This window comes from Melanerpes formicivorus, unplaced genomic scaffold (genome assembly GCF_026170545.1).
Source record: "Melanerpes formicivorus ecotype bairdi unplaced genomic scaffold, bMelFor1.0.p_v2 SCAF_22, whole genome shotgun sequence".
Taxonomy (NCBI): domain Eukaryota; kingdom Metazoa; phylum Chordata; class Aves; order Piciformes; family Picidae; genus Melanerpes; species Melanerpes formicivorus.
This window is the reverse complement of record NW_027142374.1, coordinates 4896396-4918671: the sequence shown is the minus strand read 5'-3', so window position 1 is coordinate 4918671 and position 22276 is coordinate 4896396. Positions and strand designations below refer to the sequence as shown.

The 22276-nt window shown below is 47.6% G+C and overlaps 1 protein-coding gene across 2 annotated transcripts; it reads left to right on the top strand.

Annotated features, from left to right (window-relative positions):
• The first annotated feature begins 2404 nt into the window (after window positions 1–2404).
• On the top strand, window positions 2405–20131 carry CUNH8orf48 (chromosome unknown C8orf48 homolog). 2 transcript variants are annotated; one of them, XM_068151945.1, is made up of 5 exons: window positions 2405–2540; window positions 4881–5118; window positions 12562–12794; window positions 16200–16295; window positions 17856–20131. In XM_068151945.1, exons 2-5 carry the CDS (start codon window positions 4890–4892, stop codon window positions 17952–17954), a joined length of 657 nt encoding a protein of 218 aa, XP_068008046.1. In that variant the 5' UTR covers window positions 2405–2540; window positions 4881–4889; the 3' UTR covers window positions 17955–20131. The 2 variants fall into 2 exon arrangements, with proteins under 2 accessions (XP_068008046.1, XP_068008045.1); XM_068151944.1 differs by having other exon boundaries at window positions 16200–16352.
• The last annotated feature ends 2145 nt before the right edge of the window (window positions 20132–22276 follow it).

The window sequence follows — 22276 nt, the reverse complement described above, 5'->3', positions numbered from 1 at the left end:
GTTGAATTTCACTGGATTTCTCCCTGCTCAGCTCTCCAGCCTATCCAGGGCATGCTGGAAGGCAGTTGCATGCGTCCCTATGTGACCTTCTTTAGGTGAACCTGCCTTGGCTGGGGGGTTGGACTCAACCTCTAGAGGTCCCTTCCAACCCCTACCATTCTGTGATTCACTGGTCTTCCTCCCAGAATATCTCTATCCTGGGCTTCAGATCAAAAGCCTTTAATATTAGGATCACACTCTTCACTGAATAAATGTCAGAGGAGTAAACTTGATAGAACAATATATTTTCCATGCTCTAAAATGATGAATATTAAAAAGGACTGAGAACATGAAACTACAAAGTTTTTAACCTCTAGGCAATAAATTCAAATACCAACCAGGTCAGTAACAGTCCAGTGTCAATTGCTAGCATGAAAAAATGGACCATGATAAATAATGAAGTATCAAGCTGCCAGAGAGGTATTTAGTGGGAACTGTGAGGATCTGTTTTATTCTTAGTTATTCTCTGTGCATCTGGATGAGAAATGTTAGAGCTAATGTTTCTCCCAACCCTATTCCACTATTGTTTATAACCCAGAGCAGGAAAACTGTCAGCTTACCTCTTTAGATTCTTCCAGACACTGATCTTACTCAGCTTGGGTGCTTGCCAGCTTGTTTGCAACATTGCTTTCCTGAGAAGGGAAATACAACATGGAGCAATCAATGAAAGGTGAATCTTTGGGCTGGAGAGGCTTAGTGCACAACGCAGATTTTGCTGATCTAAATGGTATCTGCTCTCTTAATTACATTTGCCTCCCTCCTAGTGCTAACAGATTGAGTCTCATTGGTATTCAGCTGACTCCTGCTTCCTGCCATACAGGTAATTGCCCCTTCCACTGGAAATTGCACACCTTTCTGATCACTACCATCATTTGTAAGCATGGGGAATGTAAAAGCAATGCTTTTTCAGGTGTAAACTGTTTTAATTTCTTGTAGCAAGCTAGATGAAAATGAAAAGGGCCAGCACCACTTGCAGAAAGCAGTAAACATCTATATCTCAAAACACTTGAACAATAATATGTAGGGAGACCTGTTCATTCCACTTTGCTTCACACTCTACTGCATCAATGCATTTATTCACTCCCCTGCAACACTGGATCTATCTCATTATCCTGCCCAAACACTCTTTATATTATAGCTGTAGTTGCAGCACACAGAGCTCTCTCTTCCAAAGGAAACAAGATCACTTGAGCTGCTAACATCATGAGCTGCACTTAATCAAACACGAGAGAAGACAAGATCTCTGTCCTAAAGATCTCAACCAAGACAAGACCTTGGCAGGCCAGTCCAAATACAGAACAAAGTGCTTACGAGAATGAAATACTTCAGTGTGACAGACAACACACTATGCATCCCAGAACAGAAGAATAAGCTTTTCAGGACAAATACAATGGCTTTCCTGAATGAAAAAGTGGCATTAGCTAACCTGAAGGAGTAATATTAACCTAAGAACCCAGTGCACAGACAAGCTGTTTCTATCAAGATGCACCTATTGAAATTGGACCCCAGGTTCCTGGTTGATTTCATCTCCTGAAATACAAACTTCTTGCACCTTATTGCCATGACAGCGTGCCATCAAAGGCTGTAGCTACATTAGAATCAGCAGGAATGGGTAAGAACCAGGCTGCCCACAAAGTCCCTGGTACCCCAAGCCAATAGCCTGGCCTTGCCATTACCCATGCCATTACCTGGGGGAGGCTCCAGGGGCACCTGGTAGCCCTTCAGGACTCAGAAAGGGGGGGACAGACTTTTGAGCAGGGCTTGTTGTGACAGGACAAGGGGTGACGGTTTAAACTAAAAGAGGACGATTTAGACCAGAGAGAAGGAAGAAGTGGTTGATTCTGGGGGTGGTGAGAGCCTGCCCTAGGCTGCCCAGAGTGGCAGGAGATGTCCCATCCCTGGCACCACTGCAGGTCAGGTTGTCTGGGGCTCTGAGCAACCTGCTGTAGGTGCAGATGTCTCTGCTGACCGCAGGGGGTTGGACTGGAAGAGCTTTAAAAGTCTCTCTCCCACTCACTCTGCGGCAGCCTTCCTCGGCCGGCAGCTGGAGGCCGCGCTTCCAGTACAAAGGGCACAGCTCTCTGAAAGCAAGAGCTCATGAAAGCAAAGGTTTGCTTCCCCGCCGGCTGCTTCGCAGCCATGGAGCCCAGCCCAGGGACACGGGGCAGGTGGCGGCAAGGCCAGGCACGGGCGGGAGCGCCGTGAGAGGCAATGGCGGCGGTGCCGCTCCCGGCACAGGCCCCGGCCCCGGCCCCGGCCCCAGCCCCTCCCCCGGCCCGCACGGCCCCTCGGCAGCTGGCGCCTCCCGGGGCGGGGCCGCGCTCGGAGGGACGCGGCCTTGCCTTCTCTCCCCGCCCCGGCCCGGGACAGCGCCGGTGCCCGGCTGCGGGTTCCGCACCGGTGTCGGTACGACGGCTCCCTCTGTGCCCCCGGCTCACCTCTCCGCGCCGAAGCGGGGCCGGTGTGGCAGGCGGCCGGCTCTCGGCGTGCTGCTGGGCCCGGTAAGGAGCCCCGCGGCGGCGCTGTGAGGAGAGCTCAGCTGGGCGGGAAGGTGCCGAGCGTCAGGGGGACCTCGGGGAGCGTCCAGGCAGGGGCTTGCGGCCCTTCTCCGTGGCCATTTACCTGTGCTGGGAACAGAGCTGCGGGGCCCAGCTGAGCCAGGCCACGCGTGGGGGGCATCAGGCGTCTGAGGGGCGGGAAGCGTCTGGGCTCGCTCCTGAGTGCCTGATTCACGGCACAGTTTTCTGAAGGGACGTTTTGCCGTGAAATCGAGTTGTTAAATAGTTTGGGAAAAAAAAAACATCCTGTTTTCACCCTGGAAATGAAGGAGCAGCTGAGGGAACTGGCGTTCCTCACTCTGCAGAAGGGGAGCCTGAGGGGAGACCTCACTGTGCTGCCTGAGAGGAGGCTGGAGGGAGGTGGGGTTTGGTCTCTTCTCTCTAGTATCAGGTGATAGAATGAGAGGAAACGGCCTGAAACTGTGCCAGGGGAGGGTTAGGTTGGAGATTAGGAAGAATTTCTTCGCTGCAGGAGTGGTCAGGCACTGGAACAGGCTGCCCAGCGTGGTGGTGGAGTCACCATCCCTGGAGGTGTTGCAGAAACGTGTGGACATGGCACTCTGGGACATGGCTTAGTGGCCATGGTGGTGTTGGGTTGAAGGCTGGACTTGATGATGTTAAAGGTCTCCTCCAACCAAAACAATTCTATGATTCTGAAATTAAAAACAAACAGCCAAACAACCCCCAACAAACCACCACCCCCCCCCAGCTCTGCTGCCTTTGGGCTTTAATTAGTGTGTGGAGAAGTTTCTTGATCAGCTGTTACTGGGTGGAAATGGAGGTCTTGCCAGAGTGTGGTAACTAGCAGTATTGATATTGCCTACTTGAGAGGATGGAGCTTCTATCCCGCAGGTTTTCTTCTGATGTGGGTTTGAGAAAAGAAACATCTTGCCACTGTGTTCCAGTCCTTAAAGGGTGGATACGAAATGGACACTCCCTTTTCACATGGGGTTGCTTGGAAAGAGAAAGTGTGATGGGGAAAAGTTACTCCTGGCAGGATTCCACTTGCACACAAGAGGAAGGGTTTTGTTTTTCAGGACAGGGACAGTCAGCCATGGGAATAATTAAATAATCTTCCCAGGGAGGTGGTGGAGTCCCCAAGGGTTGGACACATCTCGACATGGTGCTGGGCCAGCTTGTATTGACCATGCTTCTGCCAAGAAAGGTTGGAGCAGATAATCCTTGAGGTCCTTTCCAACCTGGGGTTCTGTGATTCTATGAACATGCTTCCCATTTGCAGTGACATTATGTCACAGCAACCTCTTGCAAATGGTGAGTGATGGCCTTGTCACCATGTCTGTAAGACCAAATGATTCATAGAAAAGCAGCTTAGATGCTTCTGTGGCTTCCCTTTTTCAGAACCCTTAGAGAAGCACTAAGCTTGCTTTCTGCCCAGGTGAATCCTTCCTTGCCCTTGTGGGGGATAAAGGCTGTATGACAGCAGATGCAACTTTAAAGTTGTTGCTAAACATGTTATATTTGCTATTTATTGATGGGTTTTCATTTATATATCTGCTGATGTTGGAGAATTTTCTCTCGTGTTGGGAGCATGACTCCTCAGTTGAGTGTGTTGGCTGCCTGATGCTTGTTTGCTTGTTACATTTTATTCTTGATTTTCTAGACCAAATCTTAAACAGAACAAGGAGGTTTTGCATTTGTGGGTGGGTGAGAGGCTTAATCTGAAGGCAAAAACCCTTACAATTTTCTAAATTACTATGATTTTATCCAAGTGCTCCTGTAATTCACTACAGATTTGAAAGGAACACTGCTCAGAATTTGTTGCTCAGTGGTAATTGTTGCTGTCTGCTTACCCAGCAGATCTTGAGGTGTTCCACTTTGTTCAGCAGCAGTGCTTTGCAGGGTGTCAGTGCACTGCTTAAGTAATTGTGTCATAGAATTACAGAATAGAATCCCAGAATCTTTTGCTTGGAAAAGACTTCTAAGATTGTTGAGTCCAACCCTTAATGCAGCACTGCCAGGTCACCACTAAACCATGTCCCTCAGCACCACACCTCCAGGGCTTTGAAACCCCTGCAGGGCTGGGAACTTCACTACTGCCCTAGTCAGCCTGGGCCAGGCCTTGACAACCTTTTGGGGGAAAAAAATGTTTCTTATGTCCAACCTAAACCTCCCCAGGCACAACCTGAGGCCATTTCCTCTTGTCTTATCACTTGTTCCTTGGGAGAAGAAAGTAGTCCTCCATAGGTCCTTCATCATTGTAAGTAATCCAATTGTTCTTCCCATGCAGTAGAACCTGTTCTGCTCTTCTGTTTCCATTTGCAGTACTGCACCATGACACCAGCCTCAGCAGATAGCTCTGATGGCAGTGAAAGGTGGTGCACAGAGTTGAGCCAAAGTTATTGTAGCTCTGGTTTGGACTACTCAGAAGATACCTTTGAGTCCTTCAGTGAAGAGGAAGAAGGCTGCTGGCAGGAAGAGAGTAAACCATCTGAATCATGTTCCACAGAGGATTTAGAGGGGTCTGCTGTGTCAGATACATTGGAAGGACAAGATTGTGCAGGTATGTAGAGCTTGCCAGGCTTGAGACTGTCTTTCACAGCTTTGAATCATTGTGGTGCAGACTTAAATCAGCAGAAGTGGCTCAGTACTCAGACACTGAAGTGCTGGAGTGGGTCCAGAGAAAGGCAACGAAGCTGCTGAAGTCACCTCATTGTCCTTCTTGGAGTGAGGGGCAAAATTGAGCCCAGCAGTGCCAAATAGAGGGGAACAATCAATTCTTTGGTCCTGCTGGCCACACCATTGCTGATTCAAGCCAGGATGCCAGTGGCCTTCATGGCCACCTGAGCACACACTGGCTCATCTCTAGCCACTGTTTTCCAACGCCCCTAGGTTCTGGGCAGTTTTCAGCCACTCTGCCCCAAGCCTGGAACATTCATGGGCTTGTTGTGACCCAAGTGCAGGACCCAGCACAACTGACCATATTTTACTAGTCTGTTTAGCTTTCCTCTCTTTTTCTGCAGCTGTACAGGTACTAAGAGTGTGGATTTCCTCCCCCCCCTTCAAAATCAACACGACTTCAGAAGGCATTTTGTGGAAATTTGTTCCCCTGTTAATCAGTTGTGTTGATTCTTGAATTAGATGTTGGCCATGGTTTAGTTCCTTTCCCAAGCTGAGGGAGGCAGCAGGGCACCGATTTTGGCAAGAACAATGGAGCAGCTTTAACCAACACAAGGCTGTAGTGTCTGGAGGAGGAGGGAAGAGAGGCAGGAAGGATGGTGTTTGCATGTACTGGTTATGCAAGCAACTGTGTGAGCAGATGGTGGGATGCAAGTCCTGCTTAAGTCTTTGTAGAAACTGGGTCAGAGATACTATTTTTAATTGAAGAAAAGAGCAAGAAAGCTGTAGTTGAGCAAAAAATAATGGAAGCAGAGGGGAATCTTCCTCAGTCTGTATGCACATGGGAAGTGAACACACTTTTGTAGGTCACCTGTAAGATTGGTGAGCAAGGGAGATCCTCCTGCTCAGATATGTCATGGTATTGCATTTGCACAGAAGCATCCTCAGACCGTCCATGTATTGTAGGGTGGGAAGACCTGAGATCGTTCTCAGGCTGCTCTTGGTTGTGTAGCCCATTCACAGTGCTGATGAGTCAACATTAGGAGTTCTGACTCATCTTCAGCATTTATCTTTCTATGACTGGTTTTCCAAGGCTGCCATGTAGTCAAGTGAGAAGACACTTAATGTAGATTCTCTCAGCTATAGTAGAGAGGCTCCTCTGAGATGGTCCTCTTAAAATACTTCAGAATCTTATGACCATGTGATTCACAGAGAAATTGAGAAGGAGCTGAGGAGTTCAAGTTCATTGAAGGAATAAGCCACAGTTTAACACTGAGGATGCTTTTCATCTCCACAAAGCTTTCCCTTGAAGGTCACACTTGGGAAGATTCTATCCTCTTAATTTCAGGCAACATTCTACTTTGTTTGTGTTCTTTGGTGGGCAAGGAGAGCCAGTGTGGTCACTCAGCCTTGAGTAGCAAGTTCCATTTCATTAGCTCGTGTTGATGTGTATTGTGATCCATTGTCTTCTCTTGGCCTGTCCTATTGCTTGTCCTCTCAGCAGCAAAGCACTTTCCAAGGCACATGATTATGGTGCTTCTGACCACTGTCAATAAGAAGAGCACAAAATGAGGCTCATGCTTAAGTTTCTTTCATGCAAACAGGTTATCCCCAAATTCATCAGCATCATGGAATCATTAAAGCTGATCCTGGAATCATTAAATCAGATCCTGGGCTTCATCAGGAGAAGTGTGGCTAGCAGGTCAAGGGAGGTGATCCTCCCCCTCTACTCAGCCCTGGTGAGACCCCACCTAGAGTACTGTGTCCAGTTCTGGAGCTCCTATTACAAGAGGGATGTGGAGGTGCTGGAATGTGTCCAGAGAAGGGCCACAAGGATGATCAGAGGGCTGGAGCACCTCTCCTATGAGGACAGACTGAAGGAGTTGGGGCTGTTCAGTCTGCAGAAGAGAAGGCTCCGAGGTGACCTCATTGTGGCCTTCCAGTATCTGAAGGGGGCCTACGGGAAGGCTGGGGAAGGACTTCTCAGGATCTCAGGTAGTGCTAGGACTAGGGGGAATGGAATGAAGCTGGAGGTGGGGAGATTCAGGCTAGATGTGAGGAGGAGGTTCTTCACCATGAGAGTGGTGAGACCCTGGAATGGGTTGTCCAGGGAGGTGGTCGAGGCCCCGTCCCTGGGGGTGTTTAAGCCCAGGCTGGATGAGGCTCTGGGCAGCCTGATCTAGTGTGGGGTGTCCCTGCCCATGGCAGGGGGGTTGGAACTCGATGATCCTTGTGGTCCCTTCCAACCCTGAATGAAACTATGAAAAGATCATTGAGTCCAGCTTTTAACCCAGCACTGCCAGGTCACTAAACTGTGACCCTCAGCACCACATCTACATGTTTTCTGAACACTTCTGGTGGTGGGGATTCTGGCACTGGTGAGGCCACATTTCAAATCCTGGATTTAGCTGTGGGCCCCTCATTCCAAGAAGAACATTGAGGTGCTGGAGCAGGTCCAGAGAAGGGCAACAAAGCTAGGGAAGGGTCTGGAGAACAGGTCTGGTGGGGAGCAGCTGAGGGATCTGGGGTTATTGAGCCTGGAGAAAAGGAGGCTGAGGGGAGAACTCATAGCTCTACAACTCCCTGAAAGGAGGTTGGAGCCAGATGGGGGTTGGTCTCTTCTCCAGACAACAAGTGATAGGAGAAGAGGCAACAGCCTCAAGTTGCGCCAAAGGAAGTTTAGGCTGGGCATTGGAAGAAACTTGTTCTCTGAAAAAGGTTCTCAAACACTGGCTCAGGTTGCCCAGGGCAGTGGTGGAGTCCTCATCGCCGGAAGGGTTTCAAAGCCATGGTGCTGAGGGCCATGGTTAATGGTGACCTGGAAGTCCTGGGTTAAGAGTTAGACTTGATGGCCTGAAATTTCTTTTCCCACCTAAACAAATTCCTGTGAAACTGAGGGTATCCTTCACCATGCTGGAGGACCTTCACTTGCTTTGCATTCCCATCAGTAAGGAACAGGCTGACAGTTTTTCCAGACACTTTGTATCAGTCCTGTATAATCTGCACACCTCTCTCAGATGCCGTCTGCTGCCTGAGCTGTCAGCAGGTTACCCCAAACTGCTGGGCTCAATTGTACAAATGCAATTTAGATAATGAGGAAAATGTTATCTCGAGATGCAGGGTCACAGTCTTTCTGAAGAGGAGTTATCAGTTACTGCCTTTCAGAATTACCTCTCCTTTAGCCATTTGATCTCCTTAACATAGAGTGTGAGCAGAGCATAACAACAGCAAAATGCCTGCTATTTTCCTATTAAGTCAAAGTTAGACATCAAAGGAAAGGGAAACTCAGTAAAGATCATCTTTATTTTGCTCCCTGCGCTCCCAGAGATTTCAAATGTCAGGCTTTGAGATGTAGCTGCGTACAGAAAGCCAAGTCTATGTAGGTCACTTCAGTTCTAACCCACCCAGCGGGGTTTAGAATGTAGACATGGAGTTTAGCTTATCTCCTTTGCTACACACCGAGCGCCTCTGTTATCACAGCAGCTTCTCGGGCGACTTTGTTGTGCTTCACTGTCTAAATACTCCCATGTTTTGTGACCTTACTGCTGTAGGATGCATCCCTCTGACTTGATGTCCATGCTGGCGGTGTCTGGTTTTGCTCCTGTTGTCACCTGCCTCATTCCTCTGCAGGCAGGAGGATGTGGGGATGGATGGAGGACTCTGGGCAGCCAAGCGTCAGCAAAATGTACTCTGGAACAGTAATTGGGGCTGGCAGGGATCCTCTGTGGACAGACGTGCAGTGACATTTCAGTCTGCCACCACAAATGGAGACAGAGCATTGGAGCATGTCTGCTGCAAAGACAGAAAGGAGGGAATACAGGAAAGACATGAGAAACAAAGCCAAGCACCAGAGCAAATGCACAGATCCCCTTGTAGGACTCTCTTCTTTCTGCTGAAGGACAGGAGGACCTTGTGTACCTGGAAGAAAATCTGAGTGTCTAAAGAGTCATTGCATGGTTCCAAGACTCCCTTCTCAGGATTTAACTCTCTGCTGACTGTTCTCATCAGATTTGTCCCTGTTTCAGTGAAATTATAGTCCTTCATCCTTGATAATTTTGATTCTTTCTGAGTTTAGTTACAGAATCACAGGATGGCAGGGGTTGAAAAAGACCTCTGGAGGGCATTGAGTCTAACCCCCTTGCCAAGGCAGGTTCCCCTAGAGAAGGATACACAGGAACACATCCAGGTGGGTTTGGAATCTCTCCAGAGATGAGAGACTCCACCACCTCTCTGGGCTGTGCACCTGCTCCAGTGCTCTGTCATCCTTGAAGAAGTTTCCCCTTGTGTTTAGATGGAACTTTGGATGTTCAAGTTTGTGCCTGTTACCCCTTGCCCTGTCACTGGACACCACATCCCTCCTTATCCTTGCTAAACATGAATTAGTTACTGCTAAACATGAATTAGTTACTATTAAACAGGAATTAATACCAAAATTGGTATCAATATGAATAATATTAAATTGATGCTGTTGTCCACCAGCTTTCCCAGGTCTTTCCCTACAGAACTGCTTTCCAGCAGGTCAACCCCTCACCTGTACTGCTGCAGGGGGTTATTCTTCCCTAGGTGCAGGACTCTACACCTGCTATGGTTGAAAGTCTTGAGGTTCCTCTCCCCCAACTCTCCATCCTGTCACAGAATGCTAGGTTGGACAGGACCCCAAGGATCATCCAACCACATGTCTAGGTCTGTCTGAATGGTGGCATAGCCTGATGATATGTCAGCCAGTCCTAGTTTGGTACCATCAGCAAATTAGCTGAGGGTACACTGTTCCTTCATCCAGATTGGTGATGGAGGATGCTACATGGTGTCATTAGATGGTGATGCTCATGAAATACTGTATTGATTGGCTATGTTTAAGCCTGTGGAAAATCTCTCACCGAGCACTGAATCAAGTTGTAAATCCATCCATACCTGCCCATCTCCCAGCTCAAATTTATTCTTCCATGCCACTGGGAAGGATAAGAGCAGATGAAATAGATAAAGAGATTGTTTGAACAAGGTCATAGAAAGAATTAAGGAAGTGATCAGTGAAGCTTTAGGGGAAAAGATTCTCTAAGGTAATTGCATTGCCTCAAAAAATAGAGTGTCTACCTGTAGGTTGTAGAATGTCTTGAGTCTCCACCTGGAGTATGTGTCCAGCTCTGGAGTCCTCAGCACAGGAAGGACATGGAACTGTTAGAGTGGGTCCAGAGGAGGCCACAGCAATGATGGGAAGTCTGGAATCCCTCTTCTGTGAAACCATGCTGACAGAGTTGAGGTTGTTCAGCCTGGTGAAGAGAAGGCTTCAAGGAGACCTTAGAGCAGCCTTCCAGCATTTGAAGGGGGCTTCAGAAGAACTCAGGAGGGACTTGTTACAAAGCTGTGGAGTGAATGGACAAGAGATGATGGCTTCAAACTGGAAGAAGAGTGATTAGGCATTGGGAAGAAATTCTTCCCCATGAGGATGGTGAGGCACTGGAAGAGGCTGTCCAGAGGAGTTGTAGAGTCTACAAGCCTGGCAGTGTTCAAAGACAGATTGGATGAGGCCTTGAGTAACCTGGTCTAGTAGGAGATGTCCCTGGCCATTACAGATGCTTGGAACTAGATGATCTTTAAGGTGCCTTCCAACCCAAACCATTCTGTCATTCTATGATTAGTTTGGTCTTGGTGTTTTTAAAGGCACCAAGCACTGCTGCCCGGAGCAGTCTCTCCAAAACTAATGAGGTTACCAAGTTTCTCTTCTGGGTGGGAGGAGAAAAAGAAAATGAAGAAGAGAAGAGGATTGGAACTAGGTGGTCTGTAAAGTTCCTTCCAACCCAAACCAATCTGTGTTTTTGATGGTATTTGAGATGTTTTCTAGAGTTAGAAATAGCCACTGCCTCTAATTTCTCAGTGCCTTACGAGTTGTTCCTTCTTCAAGTTGCTAGATGAGCAGCTCCCTTCAAACATTAATTCATTTTATTTCATCTAGGTGGGAAGAAACTAAATCTGTCACTGAAAGTCAGTTTATTTAATTTCAGAGCATTTAAGCAGTTCCTTTTCTAATCTGTTTGTGCTCTGTTGTTGACTACTCTTAATTCTTGGTAGTTTGGAGACTGTTCATAATAGAGACCAGTGACAAGTGGTATCCTTCAGGGGTCAGTGCTGGGACCAGTGCTCTTCAATGCCTTTGTCAGCAGCATTGAGGGCACCCTCAGCAGGTCTGCTGACACCAAGTTGTGTGGCCCAGTTGACATGCTGGAGGGAAGAGATGGCATCCAGAGGGACTTGGACAGGCTTGAGAGGTGAGACCAAGCCAGCCCCATGTATGTCAGTAAGGCCAAGTGCAAGGTTCTGCCTCTGGGCAGGGGCAGTCCCAAGTACAAATCGAGGCTGGGCAAGGAGTGGCTCAGAGCAGCCTTGAGGAGCAGGACTTGGGGTGTCATTTGATGGAAAACTCCCCATGAGCCAGCAGTGGTGGCTGGCAGCCCAGAAAGCAGCTGTGTGCTGAGCTGCATTCAAAGGAGTAAGAGCAGCAGGACAAGGGAGGTGGTTCTGCCCCTCTGCTTTGGTGAGACTCCACCTGGAGCACTGCACCCAGTTACAGTGTCCTCAGCATAAGAGGGACATGGAGCTGCTGAAGCAGGTCCAGAGGAGGGCACAAAGATGATCAGAGGGCTGAAGAACAGGGCAGAGGCTGAGATAGTTTGGGCTGTTTAGCCTGGAGAAGGCTCCAGGGAGACCTTATAGCAGCCTTCCAGCACTTGAAGGGGGCCACAGGGATGTTGGGTAGAGACTTTTTACAAGGGCTTGTAGTGTCAGGGCAAGGGGCATTGGCATTGAGCTGGAAGAATTGAGATTGATACTGGAGCTTAGGAACAAATTCTTTACAGTGAGGGTGGGGAGACATTGCTCAGGGAGGTTGTGGATGTCCCCTCTCTGGAAGTGTTCAACACCAGGTTGAATGAGGCCTTGAGCAACCTGGCCTTGTGGAAAATGTCCCTGCTAATGGTAGGAGGGGTTGGAAATGGATGATCATAGAATCATAGAGTTGTTTTGGTTGGAAAAGACCTCTAAGATCATCAAGTCCAACCATTGAGCTAATGCCACTGTGTCCCAAAGTGCTACGTCCACACATTTCTTCCACACATGCAGAGATGTTGACTCCACCACTTCCTTGGGCACCCTGATCTTTAAGGTCCCTTCCAACCCAACCAATTTTATGAATGTATGAATTTACTGTGTAAGCTCCTGCAGTTGTTATTCAATGTGTATTGAAGTCCTGAGCTGCAACAGCATTCCAGTCATTGCCTCCAGGCTTGACACTGGGTTTTGTTCTTCATTAGATAATACAAGGTCACAGAGATACTTCTCCTCTCTCCATCATGCAGTAATTGATGCTTGTGTGTTGTTGATTTATGCCTGACAGAAATGACTGAGCTATTAGATGGAGAACTGGATGCTCTCAGGGCTTTTTGCACCCTTCAGATAAGCAACATGTGTCGACAACTCATCTCCGAGCAGGCAGAGGGTGGCAAGGCAAGGAGGCTGCAGCATGGATTCACAGCAAAGAAACCCCAGACAAGTGGCTCCAATCTCATCATTCCTGCTCAGCTGATGAACAGACTCCACCTGGAAAATATCCGAGAGACAGTTAAGCAGGTACTCCAGGGAAGGCAAAATGTAGCTTTGGGCTGCACTGTGGGGAGACCTACTGGGGGGAAAAAAAGGCTTCTTGTAAGGATCAGATCAGGCTGGTCTTGCTGATGCCTGAAAGGGGTTTGGGCTTGATAGCTCAAAATGTCCTTTTCCCACTTTTCTGTTAGACACCACTGCAGAACCTGCTGCCAGGAAAAAGAAGTAAATTGTGAAATATCATCTGGTGATAAAATGATGATTTGTGTGACTGAACGAGGCTGGGGTGGTCAGGATAAACCCTGCATCAAGTGAAGGAAAAAGCCTCCTCTTCCGCTTACATTTGTGCCTCTTTGCTGAGGCATTGGAACGGGCAGCCCAGGGAGGTGGTGGAGTCACCATCCCTGGAGGTGTTCAAGGAACAAGAAAAAGGGGAAAACCTTCCTGATTTGCTCTAGATAGCCCAGAGCATGGAAGCTAAATACCCTTGGCCAGGAATACACCTTGCAGTGCCCACAGGCACGTGGCATCTCTTCCTGGGGATGCTGTGGATCCTTCCCCTCTACTGGGGCACCCCAGCCAACCTTCAGGCAGGGAATCAGGATTAAAGTAATTGGTTCATGCTTGCTCAGAGCAGTTTTGAGAAGACTGAGAGGGGATCTCAGCAATGTGTATCAATATCCTGAGGGGTGGGTGTCAAATGAGAGGGCCAAGCTTTTTCAGGTGGTGCACAGTAATAAGACAAGGAACAGCAGGTTGAAGCTTGAACATAGAAGCTTTCACCTCAACATGAGGAGAAACTTCTTCACAGTGAGGGTGATGGAGCACTGGAACAGGCTGCCCAAGGAGGCTGTGGAGTCTCCTTCTCTGGAGACTTTCAAAACCCACCTGGATGCATTCCTGTGCAGACTACCTTAAGTGATCCTGCTCTGGCAGGGGGACTGGACCCAATGATCTCTTGAGGTCCCTTCCAACCTCTAATGTACTGTGATACTGTGAACATGTGGGCACGGCACTTTGGGACATGGTTTAGTGGCCATGGTGGTGTTGGGTTGATGGTTGGACTTGATGATCTGCCAACCTTAATGAGTCCATGATTCTTATTTATAGCAGTATTCTACATGCCTGTGCTTGGAGATCAGTACAGAATGTCTGCAGCTGGGAAGGGATTTCTGATAAAAAATGAGCTTTGAATGGTAATTAGAGTCATTTATTTTGCTTTATCTCCATCGCATTTGCTGGCTTTAATTTATTGCCACAGAGCATTGGAAAAGTGACAGAATATTCCTCTGCAGAGCCTGGGCTAGGTGAGCAGGGACTCAGGCTTTGAAAGTCACTCCTGGTAATTATTTCAGGCTGCCTCTTTGTGAAAATTGTTTTGAATTTGCAGCAATCTGCACTTTTTCGTTGTGTTGATACTCATATTTACTGCCCCTTTGGAGTGTGTCCAGAGAAGGGCAAAGCTGGAGAAGGGTCTGGAGAAGAGGTCTGCTGTGGAGCAGCTGAGGGAACTGGGCTCTTTAGTCTTGAGAAAAGGAGGCTGAGGGGGGACCTCATTGCTCTCTACAGCTCCTACGAGGAGAGGCTGAGTGAGCTGGGATTGTTTAGCCTGGAGAAGAGGAGACTCAGGGGAGACCTCATTGCTCTCTACAACTACCTGAAGGGAGGTTGTAGCCAGGAGGGGGTTGGTCTCTTCTCTCAGGCAGCCAGCACCAGAACAAGAGGACACAGTCTCAAGCTGTGCCAGGGGAAGTTTAGGCTGGAGGTGAGGAGAAAGCTCTTCACTGAGAGAGTTGTTGACCATTGGAATGTGCTGCCCAGGGAGGTGGTGGAGTCCCCATCCCTGGAGGTGTTCAAGAGGGGATTGAATGTGGCCCTTGGTGCCATGGTTTAGTCATGGGGTTTGTGGTGACAGGTTGGACTTGATGATCTTTGAGGTCTTTTCCAACCTTGATGATTCTGGGAAGATTGGGGCCAGGTGGAGTTGGTCTCTTCTCCCGTGGAACAAGCGATAGGGTGAGAGGAAATGGCTTCAAGTTGTCCCCGTGGACGTTTAGAAAAAACTTCTTCACTGAAAGGGTTCTCAAAGACTGGAACAGGCTGCACTGGGAGGTGGTTGAATCCCTACCCCTGGAGGTGTTTAAAAGATGCAGAGAGGGGACATGGGTTAGCACCACACTCTGTAGAGTTAAAGAATGGTTGGAACTCAGTGATCTTAAAGGTCTTCTCCAACCAAAAGGATTCTGTGATTCTTTATTTATGTGGGTAACACGAAGTCATTCCTGTGTCCATTTGTTTCTCTCTTTGCCTCCACTTAGTAACATTTTCATCCAGAGGAAGAAGACAGGTGAGGCTGGAGCTAAGAGTTTCTGGGATTCCTTCCACTGCTTTTTGTATTTCTGTAACTAGGTGGAATCCATGTAAATTGAATCAGAGAAAATTATTGATATTTCAAAACTGCACATATTTGGGGATGTGTGTAATGCTAACAAATACAGTTAAGATATGATGGTGGATGAACTAACAAGGAAGTAATAAGTAGCGCTATTTGTCTTACAAAGAAAACTGTAGAATTTTGTTTGCTTTCTGACTCAGAGCTGCATAAAGATATCTGAGCTGATTCCTTCAGAGCTTGTTTACCTCTTAGAATTTGCAAAGATAACCATAACCTCTGTGGTTGGTATTTAAGGCTAGATGTGTACTGTCAGCAGAGGAACACTGCTGTGAACACAAGCATCAGGGAAGCTTTGCCTATTATAAGAAGTTTATTCTAGATCAGTGCTGTGGTTCTGAGGTGCAAGGAGGTGATTTGAAATGAAACCAAGTTATTACAGAGTCACAGAATGCTTTAGGTTGGAAGGGACCTTTAAAGCTCATCTAGTCCAGCCATATGCAGTCAGCAACATCTGCAACTAGAGCAGGTTGCTCAGAGCTCCAAACAGCCTGACCTGGAATGGTTCCAGGGATGGAGCATCTCCCACCTCTCCAGGCAACCTGGAACAGGGTCTCACCACCCTCAGTGTCAACCATTTCTCCCTTCTCTCCAGTCTGAATCTCCCTCTTTTTGTTTAAACCATCACCTCTTGTCCTGTCACATCAGGCACTGCCCAAAATTCTGTCCCCAGCTTTCTGGTCAGCTCCTTGAAGTCCTAAAAGGGCACCAGAAGGCTTCCCTGGAGTCTTCCCTTCTCCAGGCTGAACAACCCGAGCTCTCTCAGCCTGTCCTGAGAGGGTAATAGCTGGGAAAAAGTAAATGTGTAATGTGCAAACATTCAGCCAGGCTCTTCAAGATTATGGAATCATTGACAACTGCCTACAAAAGTAAATCTTTGGTTTTAGATGGTACTTTTCTATTCTTATTGGTTGTTTCTAATGGAATGCCCATCTTGCTGGGACAGACACTGCTCACTGCATCCAAATCTCATCTTTCAGGTGACAGAAGCTGAAATCCACCGACCTTCAGTGTGCCCAGACTGTCAGAAGAAGGAAGCAGAGCTAGCCAAGGTTGCCTTTCTCAGAAGAAAGAAGGTGCTGATGGAAAGTGCTTTAATCCAGGATAAACTGGAAGAACAGATTTACTCCAGAGTAAGCAAATACTGTTCAAAAAAAAAAAAAGTAGTTTGTCTCATACTTTCTGTAGCTAAAGAATCCATAAGCCACATTTCCCACATCAGACTGACCTGAATGCAGAGCAAGTCAAAATAGAGTTTGGCTCCATATCATTAACAGAATGCCCAGGACTAAGACACTGATCAAGTCATTTGAGCTTCTCTGATTTGTGGAGGCTGAAGGTCTTTCCCAGGGTGCCCTGGAAGTGTTTTGGATCCAGCTTGATTTTTTCCCCCACAGTTTTTCTGGCCAAGACCAAATGGTAACTCCCAAAAGAATGGGATAGTAGGTAACCACCTCCATACTTGTCTTCTTTACTCATCCTTTGAGTAGGAGTTTCAGAATAGGACACTGCAAGGTAGAATCACAGAATTGTCTTGGTTGGAAGAGACCTTCCAGATCACAGAGTCCAGCCATTCACCCAGCACTGCCAGGTCACCACTAATCCATGTCCCTCAGCACCTCATCTCCATGGCTTTGAAACCCCTCCAGGTAAGGGAACACCACCATTGCTCTGGGCAGCCTGGGCCATACCTTGACAACTGTCAAGGGGAAGAAATTGTTCCTCATGTACAACTTAAAACATCCCCTGGGGCAACTTGAGGCCTTTTCCTTATGCTGTGGAGGCTAAGTCCTCTCAGATACACTGAGATTTCTTGGAAGAACTCTTCTTCTCTTTGCTGTCACAAAGATTTGAGCTTTGTTGTTAGGAACTACCTCTGGAACAGATGGTGGCCAATGTAAGCTGAAACTTGGGGAATTCCTTGGGTCTTCTGTGGCTCTTCCTCATCTTCCTGAAGGAAGAATTCTTTTCTCGCTTTTGGAAGGGAGTCCGATTGAAAGTAGGTTGTAGATACCCCATTCCTGGAAACATTCCAGGTCAGCCTGGACAGCACTCTGAGCTGAAGATGTCCCTGCTGGTTACAGTCTCTGATTGGACTAGATGATCTTTAAGAGTCCCTTCCAACCCAAACCACTCTGTGGTGCTGAGCAATTAGTAACTCATGCTGTCTGAAGCCCTGAGATCTACCCTCCTGTGTTTGTGAGCAGGGTGGGAATTTGGCTGTGCCACACACTCCCTTTTCACTTAATGCATGAATCTCCTGCTTTTTGACTCAATACCTCAGATTTGAGAACTTCAAAGTGAGACTTCACTCTCTTCGTGATGGTTATTCTCCTGGCTTCCCTGCAGAGGCTTTTTTTCCTTCTCCTCCTTAGGGAAAAAAACTACCTTGTGGGGCAGATCACTGGCCACACTCTTCAACAAGGATTTTACACAGGATGCTTTAAAAAACTGCCTAGTTGCTTTGAAGCATAGAATCAGAACTCTTTCAGTTGGAAGAGACCTTCAATAGCGTTGGGTCCAAGCTTCCACAGGGAGGGATTGGATATAGCTGCCAATGGTAGACTTGTGATAAAGGAATGAGAAATGCTGGGAATACAAACCCAAGTAATTTCTATGTTTCCTTCTTCTTTCAGGATGTGATTACACTTCTAGGAGAAGCAGTGAGAGACCTTCCCAAGCCTTCAGAGGATCCCAAGAGCTTATGGCAAAGGCTGAAATGTCCGAAGATGTAAGGCCTGAAAGTAGTAAAGATAACTCAAGGACATAAAGAACTGGGAGAGTCTGGTACTGAATGCCAATGATGGTGGTTATAACCTGCTCTGGCAGTGATGAATTGGGTGGTGGTGCAGTGCTCTTGCAGGTGGAACCAGATATGCCCAGACTGCTGGTGTCTGGGATGTGAGTCAACTTCTTCATCCTTCCCAAATGCAAATACTGCAATTGAACCACACACTTCTGTCAAATTACAGGAGCCAACACCTCCTATTATTAATCTGACAAGTAATAAGTATTGTTTTTCCTGGGATGGCTTCTGGGATTTCAGAGCAGCTCACAGCTGCTTCCATCCATAAGGAAATTATTCCATTTTTCAGGCCAGGGAGGTGCAATTACAGGCTTTTAGCTCAATTTTTGCCCACTGTCTCATGTTAAATTGAGAGTGAGAGCCCCAGGTGGAGGAGAAAAAGAAGGTTGCAAAGGAACTCTAGGAAGGAGTAAAATGAAATGGGGTATTTATAGACCTGGAATAATGAGACTATAACAGAAATTAATCAGCAAGGCTGCAGATGCCAACAGGACGTGAAATGATAATAAATTAATCATAGAACCTATGTAGGATAGGTGTCCAGGAGGAGAAAAAACAAGATTAAAAAACAGAGAATAAAATTGGAATAAGATGCTAAATAATATTTTTTGACCTGTTTTTAATCTACTTTGGAATCAGTTGTGGAGTTCTGTGATTTCTTCAAATGGTAAAGTGATTCTCTTTCAAAGAATGGATCTTCACAGCCCAGACCCAGCTGTGTCCTGGGCTGATCCCCAGCAGCCTGGGCAGCAGGTGGAGGGAGGGGATTCTGCTCCTCTCCTCTGCTCAGAGCCCACCTGCAGTGCTGGGGCCAGCTCTGGAGTCCTCAGCGCAGCAGAGACATGGAGCTGTTGGAGCAGGGCCAGAGGAGGCCACAGCAATGATGGGAGGGCTGGAAGCCCTCTGCTATAAGGTCAGGCTGAGAGGGCTGGGATTGTTCAGTGTGGAGAAGGCCCTAGAGAAACCTTCTGGTGGCCTTTCAAAACTCCAAGGGACCAATCAGAAAGCTGTGGACAGTTTTTTGAGCGGGGTCTGTGGTGGCAGGACAAGGGGTGATGGTTTGCACTCAAAAGCAACATTCACACTGGAGAGAAGGGAGAAATGTTTGACACTGAGGGTGGTGATACCCTGTCCCAGCCTGCCCAGAGAGGTGGGAGATGCCCTATGCCCGGAACCATCGCAGGTCAGGCTGTTTGGGGCTCTGAGCAACCTGCTCTAGTTGCAGATGTCCCTGCTGACTGCACAGGGTTGTGCTGGATGAGCTTTAAAGATCCCTTCCTACCCATTCTCTGATTCCCTATCTGGGTGTATGTGTCCAGCTAAAATGTCTCTAAGCTGGACATCTCAGTAGGTTAGATAATGAAATCACCTTCAGTGTAGCCTCAAAAGCTCAGCAGGGCTGTCAAGAGAGAGAAGGGATAGCTGGAATGGAATCCTTTGGAACTGTCATTTTGTTGTTGTTACCTATGAACACAGCTCTCAGCCCTTACAAGAACCACAGGAAGTAAGTCGCAGGACTTTAAATAGAATCATAGAATGCATTGAGAGGGAAGAGATCTTTAGAGATCATCTAGTCCAACCCCATGCAGTGAACCAGGACATCTGCACCTATACCAGCTTGCTCAGAGCCTCAACCAACCTGACCTGCAGTAGTGCCTGGGATGGGGTATTGGCCACCTCTCTGGGCAACCAGGCACAGGCTCTCACCACTCTCAGTGTCAAACATTTCTCCCTTCTCTCTAGTCTGAATCTCCCTCTTTCAGTTCAAGCCACCACCCCTTTTCCCTGTCACCACAGGCCCTGCTCAAAACTCTGTGCCCAGCTTTCTGAAACAGGGATTGATTCTAAGTAGAAGGCAACATTTTGATAGTTGTGCTTTCAGTACAGAGATGCTTTCTGGACACACTCAAGGATTTCTGTGCAACTCTTGTTGCAAACTCTTCTCAAGCCTTTATGTAAATCTATTGAACTCTGAGCTGTTTGGGTTTGGTATCTGACAATATTTGTCTGTAAATCACTTTTCACACTCAGTGGCTGTGCAGTTCGTGTTTGTTTGCATAAACGTTACAGAGACAGTTCCAATCGCTGCTCTGAAAAAATCAAAGCACATTTTGCTGGTGTCTGTTGCTTGTTTTCCTGCTGCTCACCACAGCTCTTTCATTTTTCCATCAAGAATGAGAAAAAGAGATCACTCTGAGATCTGAGTCTTCTGCTTTCTTGTAGCCACTCTTAGGGATACACAATGGGACAAAAGAGCTGTCTCTCTAAATAACCCATTTTATCATCCTGCAGTGTTTGAGTCTGGAGACCCAAAAGATCTGGTGTGGAGGATCATAGAATCATGGGATAGTGGAGGTTTGAGGGGACCTCCAGAGATTGTCAAGTCCACCCCCTGCTCAAGCAGGGGCACCCACAGCAGCTTGCCCAAGATCACAGTGTCCAGATGGGTTTGGAGGAGACTCCACAGCCTCTCTGGGCAGCCTGCTCCAGGGCTCCAGCACCCTCACACCAGAGAATTTTCTCCTCCTGTTCAGATAGAACCTTCTGGGTTCCAGTTTGTGCCCATTGCCCCTTGTCCTGTCACTGGGTACCACTGGGAAGAGTCTGGCCCCATCCACTTGCCCCAAACCCTTTAGCTCTTGCTGAGCATTGATCAGATCCCCTCTCAGTCTGCTCTTCTCCAGGCTCATCAGCCCCAGGTCTCTCAGCCTTCCCTCCTCAGACATCATCCTCAGAGCCTGTGTTGGACATTGTCTGGTACTTCCCTGTCTTTTGACGTGGGGAGCACAGTAGGATGTAAGGATAAAAAAGGTAGCTAATTTCATTTCCTTTTTCCCCTTACAGGAGCATTCCCCCTTTCACTTTCCTCAGCAGCAGCTTTTTCTTTTGATCCAAAGAAATGCTCTAAAACTCTGATCAAGAAATATTTATTCATCTGCTGCCTTGTTTGTGCTCGCTGGGGCATGAAAGGAGCGAGTTGGATCAAGGGTGATTCATATGGTAAGCAGCTGGAGGACTGGAACAAATCAATCTGCCTCTTCAAGTCCTTTGGAGGTTTTGCTCTTAGCTTTCATGCTATAGATGGTTGCAATATTTAATCTTCTGAATGATTGGTGCTGTAGTAGAGTTTAGTGCTCTGAACCTTGGGCAGCAACAGCGGAGGTTGTGGTAGATGCATGGTTTTATTCAGGTGTGTGTGGCTAACCTGTTCCATGATGTTGTGCTTCATAACTCACCCTGTGGAGAAAATGCTGTCTCTCAAATTGTCATTAAAATCAGGTTCCCGTGGACAGCAGCAGTTCATTTCCACCTTCCTTTGCCCTAAACTTCTCCATAAATAAAATGAACCTGGCTTCCAGGCTCAGTCATTCCATAGTCCTCTTTTCTAACCCTCTGTTGGGCCATGGGACTTTGTGTCCTAGAGGAGAAACAAACTTCCTTCTTATTCACAGTAGCCTTCTAGCACTGAAGTTGTAGTGTGATCAACTTGCCTGAATCTGACTGGGAGCAGGAGCTGGTGCGCTTCTGGCTCTGGGCTTTTGAAGCCTTTGGATTACTCTCCCATTCTTCACCTGGTAATTTAAGCACCCTTCAGGATGATTTCTCAGAGGATGGCTTTCTAGCATCTCCATGCCTAAGAGCCAGCCTAGACACTGCCTCCAAAATGTTCTTGCCTGCCATGGAGATGGGATTCTAAATGCCAGTGTGTCTGAGAAATGGGCTGTATTTTTGTGAAGACATCTACTAATGGTAGGAGTACATCTGCCTTGGGTTTGTGCAGCTAGCTGACTCCCCTTTGCCTCCACAACTGGTTCTCATGACCTTATCCACCACTGTGTGTAGCATGATCTGTATGGGGGAAGGTTGGGAGATGAGTGTACAGAATCATAGGATCCTTAAGACTGGAAAAGACTTTCCAAGATCAAGTCCAACCATTAACTGCTAGGTCACCACTAAACCATGTCCCTCATCACCACATCTCCATGGCTCTGAAACCCCTTCAGGGATGGGGAGTCTACCACTGCTCTGAGCAGCCTGGGCCACACCTTGAAAACTCTCAAGGGGAAGAAATTGTTCCTCATGGTGAATCTAAACCTCCCCTGGGGCAGCTTGAGGCTGTTTCCTCTTTTTCTATCACTTGTTCCTTGGGAGAAGAGTGCTGATCTTTGAGGTCTTTTCCAACCTTATTGATTCTATGATTCTAAGAGAGCAACCCCCACCTGGCTCCAGCCTCCTTTCAGTGAGTTGTAG